Raw genomic sequence first — 10,418 nt, 5'->3', positions numbered from 1 at the left:
CACATTTGAGAGAGGGGGGAAACTGAGCTCCAGAAGGTAAAGCACAATCTAAAGTCACAGACCACCTGTGGCACAATCGAGACTAGAACCCAGGCACTTGGACTCCGAGTTACCTGCACTCTCCCCTAGCTCACGCTCCCCCATGTTTCTGTTAGTTTGTTACCAAGAGCAAAACACATCAATGGGGACGGCTGACGTTCCAGTCCCAGTGGGGTGCTCCTCCCCAGAGCTGGGCATTCCAGCTGCATGGGAGCCTTACTCTTGAAAGATTCCCCCCGCCCCATTCCCAAATATCCCTCCCCTCTCCCCCACACCCAATCTTGTCTGCTTGCCAAATGTCCCCACCCTTGGAAGGTGGGTGCTTTCCCCATGCCCCCATCCCCCTGCTGGAGATCCAGGCTCGCTAGAATCCTCTTCCACTCTCCCTGGGGAAAAGGGGCTCATGGCTCTTCAGTGTGTCCCAGGGCCCGAGTCTGTTTGCTGCAGGCAAGGCCTGGCTGCCCCAGTTAGGTTTGCTTCATCTCCCACTCCTGCAACGTAAGGAAAAGAAAAAAGTTTCCAGGCGTGTCGGCATGAAGAAAGAATCAGGCCCAACAGCTACAGCTACTGAGCCCCATGCTGTAGACCCTCAGGAGCCAGCAGGGGTATGTCTACTCTGCAATTGAACTCCCGCAGCCAGCCCACAGCAGCTGACTCAGGCTCGCGGGACTGGGGCTGTACAATTGCTGTGTAGACGTTCGGACTCAGGCTGGAGCCTGGGCTCTGGGACCCTGGGAGGGCAGAAAGGTCCCAGGGCCTAGGCTCCAGCCTGAGCCCAAAATGTCTACATGGCAGTTTTATAGCCCCGCAGCCCGAGCCCCACGAGCCCAATTCAGCTGATACGGGCCAGCCGCGGGCGTTCAATTGCAGCACAGACGTACCCTGGTGGGCCAGGGTACAGCTCTGAGTAGCTTCTTTAGCTTGTGAGAGACTGTGTGGAAATTAGAGATGGGGAAAGCCTGAGGAGGCCCGATCTACCTCCGCCATTCAGGGACCAAGCCAGGCCAGCTCCCTGCGCTACTGCCTGCTACAGGGCTTTGGCCTCTCTAGATTCCACAGTCTTCAGTGACTGAGTCACCACCATTGCCCTGGAAGTCGGGTCATAAGTTGGCACTTCCATGAGCTCCCCCAGCCAGCCTGGTTCCTCCCAAGTCCCAAGGCTTCCCACCCCCTCAGCAGCCATAGGGCAGGCAGCTCTGCAGAACCTGGCAGAGCGACTGATGCATTAGAGAAGGGGTGGCCGGAATTTAACCAATGTACGTTGCCAAAGAGCCACAGTAATACGTCAGCATCCCCCCCCGCCCCGCCCCATCAGCTCCAGCGCCTCCCGCCCACCGGCAGCCCCGCCAATCAGCGCCTTTCCCTGCCCACCCCCGATCAGCTGTTTTGTGGCATGCAGGAGGCTCGGGGGCAGGGGGGAGCGAGGGCACGGCAGGCTCAGGGGAGGGGTCGGGAAGGGGTGGAGTGGGGGCAGGGCCTGTGGCAGAGCCAGGGGTTGAGCAGTGAGCACCCCGCGGCACATTGGAAAGTTGGCGCCTGTAGCTCCAGCCCCGGAGTTGGTGCCTATACAAAGAGCCGCATAGTAACTTTGGAAGAGCTGCATGTGACTGCAGGGGTAGCCACAGGTTGGCCACCCCTGCAGTAGAGTGTGGTGTTGGGGGAAGCCAGGAATGGAAGGGGGAGAGGTGACCAGCTGATTCCCCGGCCTCAGGGTCTAGGGATGGTGCAGTGCCCAAACACCTGCTGGTGAGGCGGAGGAGGATGCTGCCGGGCTGGGAGAGCACAGCTGTACCTTGGCCTTCTGCAGCACTTTCCCCTTGTTGGCAGGGAGGATGGAGGGGCTCCTCTTCCTCATTTCTGCTGCACAGTTCACTGGGACCAAGTGCTCTGTGGGGTTCCCATTCGGCTTATTGCCAGTCTCCTGGGGGTGAGAATAACCCTTTAGAGACCCAGAAAGCAGTGACAGCAGGAGACAGGGAGACAGCTAGGGAACCCAGATTAAAGCACACTCCACAGCTTCCGAATGTGGCAAGGAACATTTACCATCCACTAATGGACTGCTGGGATAGGCTAAACATTGAAGGGCACTGGCAGAGCTGGTGGGAGCCCAGGCCTGGAATAGTAGAGGGGTTGAGGGGTCACCACACAGCTGGAGAAAATCCTAGGACTGGAATGGCCAAATAGCAAGACAGCCGTGGGCTGCAGGGCAGGGCTGCCTTGAGTGGGATGGGGTGAGCATAGCAGAGGGGAGGTTGCGGGTCTCGAGACTGAGGTGCATTGGCCCTCCGCTTGTATCCCTATGTCTCCCACCTGAAGCAGGCACAAGCCAATAGAAAGAAGAAAAAAAAAAAAGAGTCCCACCCTTCTGCATTAGTAGGAGCATTGCCAGCAATTTGAGGGAAGTGATTATTCCCTTCTATTCAGCACTGGTGAGGCCACATCTGGAGTATCACATCCAGTTTTGGGCCCCCCCACTACAGAAAGGATGTGGACAAAAATCGGAGAGAGAGTCCAGCGGAGGGCAACGAAAATTATTAGGGGGCTGGGACACATGACTTACGAGGAAAGGTGGAGGGAACTGGGCTTATTTATTCTGCAGAACAGAAGAGTGAGGGGGGATTTGATAGCTGCTCTCAACTACTTGAAGGGGGGTTCCAAAGAGGATGGAGCTCGGCTGTTCTCAGTGGTGGCAGATGACAGAACAAGGAACAATGGTCTCAAGTTGCAGTGGGGGAGGTCTAGGTTGGATATTAGGAAAAACTATTTCACTAGGAGGGTGGTGAAGCACTGGAATGGGTTACCTAGGGAGGTGGTGGAATCCCCATCCTTAAGAGGTTTTTTAAGGCCTGGCTTGACAAAACCCTGGCTGGGATGATTTAGTTGGGGATTGGTCCTGCTTTGAGCAGGGGGTTGGACTAGATGACCTCCTGAGGTCCCTTCCAACCCTGATATTCTATGAACCCTAGTCTTTTATGATTCTGCAGGGGAGCAGGAACCCTCTGGGAGACCAGGGTTGTGGAAAGGAAGGCGACTCCGTACCCCATTTTCAGCTTTGCTGGTCATGATGAGCCCCAGAGCCGGCCCTCCTGCTAGCGACTGTTTCAGCCGGTCCTTCACCTCCGTCAGCTTGAGCTCCAGGTCCACGCGCTGCTCCTCCTTCCCTTTGCACTGCTCCTCCAGGGCCGCCACACGCTCCTCCAGCTCCTTCAGCTTCCTCCCTGATTGAATGAGACAAGGAACAAGACCAATCAGGTCCCATCGGCTCAGCACAGAGCCGGGGAGAGAGAGAGTTTGTAGAGTGAAGGAGACTCCAGAGCCCAAATTTACCACCCCCTCCAGTGAGTGTGGTTTGCTGGGGGCAGCAGTGATGTGCCAGCAGCTAGGAGATCGCAGATCAGCTGTTCTGGTGAGGGCCTGTTTCTAGTGTCAGATACCTGTTAACCATGCCCTGCTGCAGCCTCACTCCTTTGCTAGGATTTATTAGTACGGTAGAACCTCAGAGTTACAAGCACCAGAGTTACAAACTGACCCGTCAATCACACCATCAGGCAGCAGCAGAGACGAAAACTCCCAGTACAGTACAGTACAGTACAGTGTTAAATGTAAACTAACAACAAGTAAAGGGAAAGCAGCATATTTCTTCTGCATAGTAAAGTTTCAAAGCTGTACGAAGTCAACGTTAAGTTGTAAACTTTTGAAAGAACCAGAATGTTTTGTTCAGAGTTATGAACAACCTCCATTCCCGAGGTGTTTGTAACTCTTGAGGTTCTCCTGTGTAGTACTAGTACGTTTCCTGCTCTGGCTTTTCAACCTTAGAAGCTGAAAAGGAAACAATACAATGACCTGCCTCTTTACTGGAGGGGGACACACCTGTTCGGCCACTAGGTGATGCTGTTAGGCACAGTTTGAAGTGGCCACAGCAGCAGGTGGTCAGATCCCTGCTGACTCAGCACGACAGCTGGGCCCCAGTTTTCTGCCCAGCGGAGTGGAAAGCACTAGCCAGCCTGGCAGAGGGCTGAAGGCACCGCCCCTGCTCTGAAAGGGGTGCCAGGAACAAGGAGTATGAGGAACAAAGGAACACAGCAGCTCCAGCAGAGAGCTTTCTACTGCATCTATGCTGGTGCTGGGCCAGCAGGGAGCCAGCAGCACCAGGGCTGGGAAAGAAGATGGTACAGTCATGTGCAACCCCTATGGGGGAGCAGGGGTAGGAGTGGGAGTTTGCTGCTGACTAATAGTTGGCAACTACACTACTGGCTAGCAAAGAAGGGAGGTGGGCCTGTCTGTTCAGTTGGGAGGGGAGAGAGGAAGGGGCTTTCTCGGGTTCAGGGTGTGGCCAAGGAGATGACAGGACTGTCATGCTCATGAGAAGCCTGGAGGACCAGCAGGGAGCCTTACCGGTGGGTGGCCAGAGCTGGGACCAGAACAGGTCAGCAGCAGTAGGTCAGGCTAGGGGGCATTGGCAGAGCTGGTTGGAGGAAACTTGCACCATTTTGCTGGGTTCTATTCACCCTGACTCATCCCTGCTTTGTTGGGCATTAAAAATCCACCAGCCTCATTGCTGAGATGTTCTCTGGTCTAGTGACTGTTGCCATGATCCCCTATTGCGGGGCTCGGGTCAGATCAGCCAGGGGGGTATTTTCTCTCCTTCCCAGGCCGCAGCAGGCTCCATACCTGTGCTGCTTTTCATGGCCTCCCGGAGCTCCCTCTTTTCCTTCCGCAGGGTCACCAGCTCATTCCGGATAGAAGCTCTCTCCTTCTCCAGCTTCTCTTTCTCCGTCAGGAACATCCTGGCATCCTCCTCAGCCCGGTTCTTCCCATACTTGTATTGGTTGGCATCTACAGAACAAGGACACAGCTGGTCAAGCAGGGAGTTTGCACACTGGCCTCCGCCTCGATCGAGGAGAGCGCAAATGCAGGCTCAGCGAGACGAGTTCAGGACTTGCAGCCTTGACGCCTCAGTTTCCATGATGGGAGTGTCACAGATGAGCCGGTCACTCCCAAGGCTCCACTAGGCCATGGTGGGGAGAAGGGGCTGCTTTTGGGAACAGGGGCATCACATCAGTCTTCCCAGGAGGCAGAGGAGAACGCACTGAAGCCCATGCAGGATCAGCCTGAAACTGGCACCTCCTTCCCCACTGCCTGTGGAGGGGTCGCTTTTTGTTAGTGAATTCAGGGCAGGTGAAAGGTGCCAGAGGAGCAGCTGAGTCCCCACTCTGTCCTTAGCAGGGGCAGTTCACACTTCCCACTCACCACAGCAGGCCAACATACCAGAGCCCCAGCTGGTAAGGAGAAGCTGCAGGCCCCTCAGATCATGCAACCAGTTACTCCAGTTCCTAAAGGACACATGGCCACCTGTGACCATCACTAGCCCACGTGGGACTAAGACCCCACCAGCTCATCTCATGGAACAGCCAGGGCTGGGAAGGGCTCCTGCCATTAGTGACCTGGGGCTCGATAGGAAATGGTGGCCAGAAATGGGAAGTCCCAATCCCTGAGCCAACTAGCCCTCTCCCGTGTGGCTGAGGTTTGGTCCCAAAGCACATTGGCCAGCAGGCGAATCTCAACCTACTTGATGCATGTCTCTTGACTTTGACTTGCGGGTCCACACGGCGTGACGACTCACTGCAGGACGAGGCATGGCGCTTCACCTGGGCCCCGGACGGCCGCGGTGGCTCCTCTACCTGCATGGATGAATGCAATGAAAAACCGATCCCAGCAGAGACGCTGCATGGCATCACTACGAGGCAGGAGCAGAAATCCGCACTCAGGGCAGGGTGGCTGCTGAGAAACCATGGGCCCCAAGTGCCACTGAGGGGAAGGCGCCTGTCTCCCCAGCATTCAGTTACTTGGGGGTTGCAAGAGGTTGGGTGGGAGAAGGACCGTGGCCTTTCCGGGGGGAGCGTGATAGGAAGCAAGCCACATTCGTACCTGCACCTTCTCGTAGGGGACGTCATCATACACCACCCGGGAGGAGTCAGCCTGGCTCTCGTGGGAGGTGCTGGCCCACCTGGGGAGGAAGGGACGGGGAGATAAGAGTGCGTCAGCCCCTTCCCACACAGCGGCAACATGCCATCCTTCTCTAGCTCCTTCCACCCAAAGATCTCAAAGCAAACTTTGCAAACTTTCACGAGTTAGCCCTGCCTCCCCTCCCCCATGCAGTCCCCAAACCACTGCGAGCCAAGTCCTGCTTCAGGGAAATGAAGCCAGTCAGGCACTGCCTCCCCACCTCTCAGAGGCAGGTGCCCCACACTTTTGGAAATGTGGTAGTAGATATCCCATTCCAGGGGCAAACGAGGCACAGAGATGCGGTGACTTGACCAAGTCCACTCAGCACAGCCAGAGCTGCCAGGTCCCATCCTGAGCACCAGTCCCTAGACAGCTTTTATAAGGCACGCATGGCTCAGGGCCCCACAAATCATAACCCACCGCTGCTTTCCCCGCTGCATGTCCCTACCCCACAATGCTACTCATGCGGCAGGTGGTTTATTCTGGCTCTGAGGCTGCATTCAATGACTTGGAGCTTTGTTGCCACCAGGGTTTGAAGACACAAGATGCATCCATGGTGGAAGTGCTGGCTGGGATGGCCTCACAGGGAGTTTTGCTCTCCCAGGTCCAGGCAGAGAGGGAGTGGGCACCAGGTGAGCCTCATGCCGGAGCTGGATCACACCCCCCCATCCCCCCCATTGCCTTAACAAAAGCTCTGAAGCAATGGGAGGAGAGCCCCTTACAGATAGGAGTGTCGCACAGCAGTGACTATGTTGGCTATTGTCTCTACATCCACGTAATCATAGTGCAAGGCCTCCGGGGTTTTCTGGGAGCCAGTCTCAACCAGCAGGATGCCAAGCCAGCGGCCCAGATCTTCAGAGCAGTTTGCCTAGGGGGTGAGAAAGCCATCATCGTGAGCATCTGGCCCCTGGATACGCACCTCCCCTTCACATCTCTCCAGGTAGATGACCCATATCCTGCAGAGCATGGGCACGGAGTTACAGCAATATTTCCCCTCACCCCCCAAAGCCTCCTTGCTTTGGGTCTCCCCACACCAGCCCAACCCACCCATGCCACACAAGAAAGCACAGGCCTCTGCTCATATGCAACCCACGTGCTGAGACGCAGTACGTCTTCAACCCTGTGTAGTGAAGGGGTTCCCAGGGGAAATGGGAAGACGTTACCCTCCCTAGAGAATGAGGTTGCTCTCTCCACATGGTACTGAGCTGGATTCCATCAGCCCAAGCACCTGCTAAGCTCCGCTCCTGTGTGGAGGAGCTGTTGGGTTGAAGCTAAGAGTCAAATGAGTTCATTCACCTGCCGTGATTTTCCTGGTTCAACCAATCCAGCAGCTTCTCTGTGCAGATACTATCAGCATCTGGGCTGCCCTTATACAGTCATTCAGACCCAAGTGAAATTACTTTGTATATTACCTTCACTTGTCTGAAACACATTAACAGGGCGCCCCACGCATGCTTGCTTTAATCAATTATGGAATAAAAACTTCACATAGCCTAAGGGATCTTGCCAAGATAAAGATTAGATTTAAAAGACCCCAAATCCCTTGCTTGTGTAACGAGGTGCACCACAGATGATTAATGAAAGAATTTCAGAGGCTGCTCAGCATGGTTTATGTGATCGCATGCATTCGGCTGGGCTCAGCAGTGAAACAGGACTTTGCTTTTTGGTTCTAGTCAATTTCACTTGCCCAGGCCATGCACCAGCCCACCTGGCTGATTTTGGGGTCTCAAAGCACAGCCAGGGAAGGGGTAAGTTAAATTGTCCCTGGAGGTTTCCCATTAGACTCTATTCTGTGTCTCTGTTCAGTTCTGGGTTTCGTTAAACCCTTAAGGAAACAAACAGCCCAGGATTTGGACCCAAACTGCCCGTCCATACCTTCCAGAAAAAGGCAGGAAAAGCCTCCACAGCCTGCGTGCCTCACTTGGAGCCGCTGAGAATGAAACACTCACCTCTAAGGCAGAGACCTCCTGCCCACTGCGAAGGATGCGGAAAGCAAGCGGGTGTTTAGGGCCCAGGCCTGGCACCACCTCGCAGCCACGCAGGACGATGGCATTCACGTGCGTCCGCAGGTCGGAGCGGTCCTTGTGGAAATAGAGCGTGTTGCCTTTCAAGCAACACCAACGCTCCTTCCAGCACTGGTTAACCAGGACATTCAGGTAACCTGCAGGGAGAGCCAGTTCCCCAAGGGAAGAGAGTCTCAGTGCATTTCAGCTGGACCTAATGAACCAACAAGCATGATGCTAAGGGGAAGGTGAAAAGCGAGAGCCAATAGGGGCAGTGCGGGAGGCTCCAAAATGTTGTCTTGTCTTGCTGTACTTCTGTCAGAGGGTCTGTCTACACTGTAATTAGACACCCACAGCTGGCCTGTGCCAACGGACTCAGATTCATAGGGCTCGGACTAAGAGGCTGTTTAATTGCAGTGTAGACGTTCAGGCTCAGGCTGCAGCTGGGACCTTCCCACCTCACAGGGTCCTAGAGCTGGGGCTCCAGCCCAAGCCCAAACATGTAGACCACAGTTAAACAGCCCTGCAACCCAAGCCCCAGAAGCGCAAGTCAGCTGGCACAGGCCAGCCATGGGTGTCTAACTGCAGCGTAGACAAACCCAGAGTCTGAAATGCTGCTCTGCAATATCCTACCAAAATACGTCCAGGCCTGTCAGTGAATCACTGCCCATCTCCCTACCTTTGGGTAGGCCTTATTCCCCCACATTGTTCCAGCAGTGGAAGCACTCCACAAAGCACTGCACTGGGGCAGGACCCTCTCTCTGGGCACCCAGAGATCTGCCCCTTAAAACTGCAGAACTCAAACATCAAAGGCCCAAGTGCGGCTTGGTCTTTAGTAAGTTCATACTCTGCAAAATCTCTGCCGAAGTCAACGGGATGTTTACCCAAGTAAGGACATTAGGATTTGTCCACAGAAACTATAGATGCAGAAGCCCTATGCGGTCACCATGCTCATCCCCTCCCTTCTGGGGGCAGAATTCGTGAGGTAAATGGTCCAGTGGTTAGGGCACTAGCCTGGGACTCAGGAGACCATTTCCAGCTCCACAGCAGATAGTCTGTGTGATTGATCACTTGGTCTCTGTGCCTCAGTTCCCCATGGAATAACAGCACATCCCTATCTCCCAGGGGTGTAGCAAGGATAGCTACATCCCAGATTGTGATGCACTTGGGTGTTATGGGAATGGGGGCCAGTATGAGTATCTCAGACAGACAGACAGACATGGAGCTTCATTTATTTTCTTTAGCAGCATCTTATCTCAGAGGATGCTTATCTTCTGAGCAACTTACTAACTCAAAAAAACCAAGGTGGATGTGGCCCATTTCCAACAGTTGATAAGAAGGGGTGAATATCAATAGAGGGGGAAATTACTTTTTGTAGCGAAATGGGCCACATCCACCCTGATTGGATTGGGCTCATTAGCACTGACCCCCCACTTGGTAAGGCAACTCTCATCTTTTCATGTGCTGTATATTTATACCTGCCTACGGTATTTTCCACTCCATGCATCTGATGAAGTGGGTTTTAGCCCATGAAAGCTTATGCCCAAATAAATTTGTTAGTCTCTAAGGGGCCACAAGGACCCTAGGTTTTTTTTGCTGATATAGACTACCACGGCTACCACTATGAAACCTGTTACTAACTCATAGAATCATAGGGCTCGAAAGCACCTTGGGAAGTCATGAAGTCCAGCCCCCTGCACAGAGGCAGGGTCACGTAAACCTCGATCATCCCTGACAGGTGTGTCCAACCTGTTCTTAAAAGCCTCCAATGATGGGGATTCCACAACCTCCCCTGGAAGTCTATTCCAGGTCTTAACAGTTAGAAAGTTTTTCCTAATATGTAACCTAAATATTCCTTGCTGCAAATAAAACAATTACTTCTTGTCCTACCTTCAGTGGATATGAGGAGCAACCGATTCCCACCCTGTTTATAACAGCCGTTAACATATTTGGAAACTGTTATCAGGTCCTTCCTTAGTTCTCTTTTCTCAAGACTAAACATGCTAGTATTTTTAATCTTTCCTCATAAAAGATTTAGAAAACCTGACCTATCATTTTTGTTATTCTCCTCTGGACTTTCTCCACTGTTAATAAACCCCAGAATAATTATAGCCTTTTTTGCAACTGCATTACATTGTCAACTCATTCAATTTGTGATCCACTATGTGGTCCCAGATCTGCAGTACTACCATCTAGCCAGTTATTCCCCCTTTTGTAGCTGTGCATTTGATTTTTCCTTCCTAAGTGAAGTAGGTTGCACTTGTCTTTATTCAATTTCATCTTGTTGATTTCAGACTAATTCTTCAATTTGTCAAGGTTGCCTTGAATTCTAATCCTGTCCTCCAAAATGCTTGCAACCTCACCCAGCTT

General features: G+C 53.4%; 1 protein-coding gene across 5 annotated transcripts in view; it reads right to left on the bottom strand.

The window, feature by feature from the left end:
* Positions 1–318: 318 nt before the first annotated feature.
* The window catches only part of AFAP1L1 (actin filament associated protein 1 like 1), a 55,202-nt gene continuing 45,102 nt past the window's right edge, over positions 319–10,418 (bottom strand). For 3 of the 5 annotated variants that reach the window (XM_048861773.2, XM_048861770.2, XM_048861771.2), the window contains 8 exons: positions 7,995–8,206; positions 6,768–6,913; positions 5,968–6,046; positions 5,609–5,720; positions 4,711–4,875; positions 3,079–3,257; positions 1,832–1,960; positions 319–530 (listed from right to left, as the gene is read on the bottom strand). In XM_048861773.2, the coding sequence (XP_048717730.2) occupies positions 507–530; positions 1,832–1,960; positions 3,079–3,257; positions 4,711–4,875; positions 5,609–5,720; positions 5,968–6,046; positions 6,768–6,913; positions 7,995–8,206 (1,046 nt within the window). In that variant the 3' untranslated portion in view covers positions 319–506. The remainder of the gene's footprint in view (positions 531–1,831; positions 1,961–3,078; positions 3,258–4,710; positions 4,876–5,608; positions 5,721–5,967; positions 6,047–6,767; positions 6,914–7,994; positions 8,207–10,418) is intronic. The other 2 variants (XM_075131347.1, XM_075131348.1) reach the window with 1 other exon arrangement.

Source organism: Caretta caretta, chromosome 8, assembly GCF_965140235.1.
Source record: "Caretta caretta isolate rCarCar2 chromosome 8, rCarCar1.hap1, whole genome shotgun sequence".
Lineage (NCBI taxonomy): Eukaryota > Metazoa > Chordata > Testudines > Cheloniidae > Caretta > Caretta caretta.
This window is presented reverse-complemented; position numbering and strand designations above follow the sequence as displayed.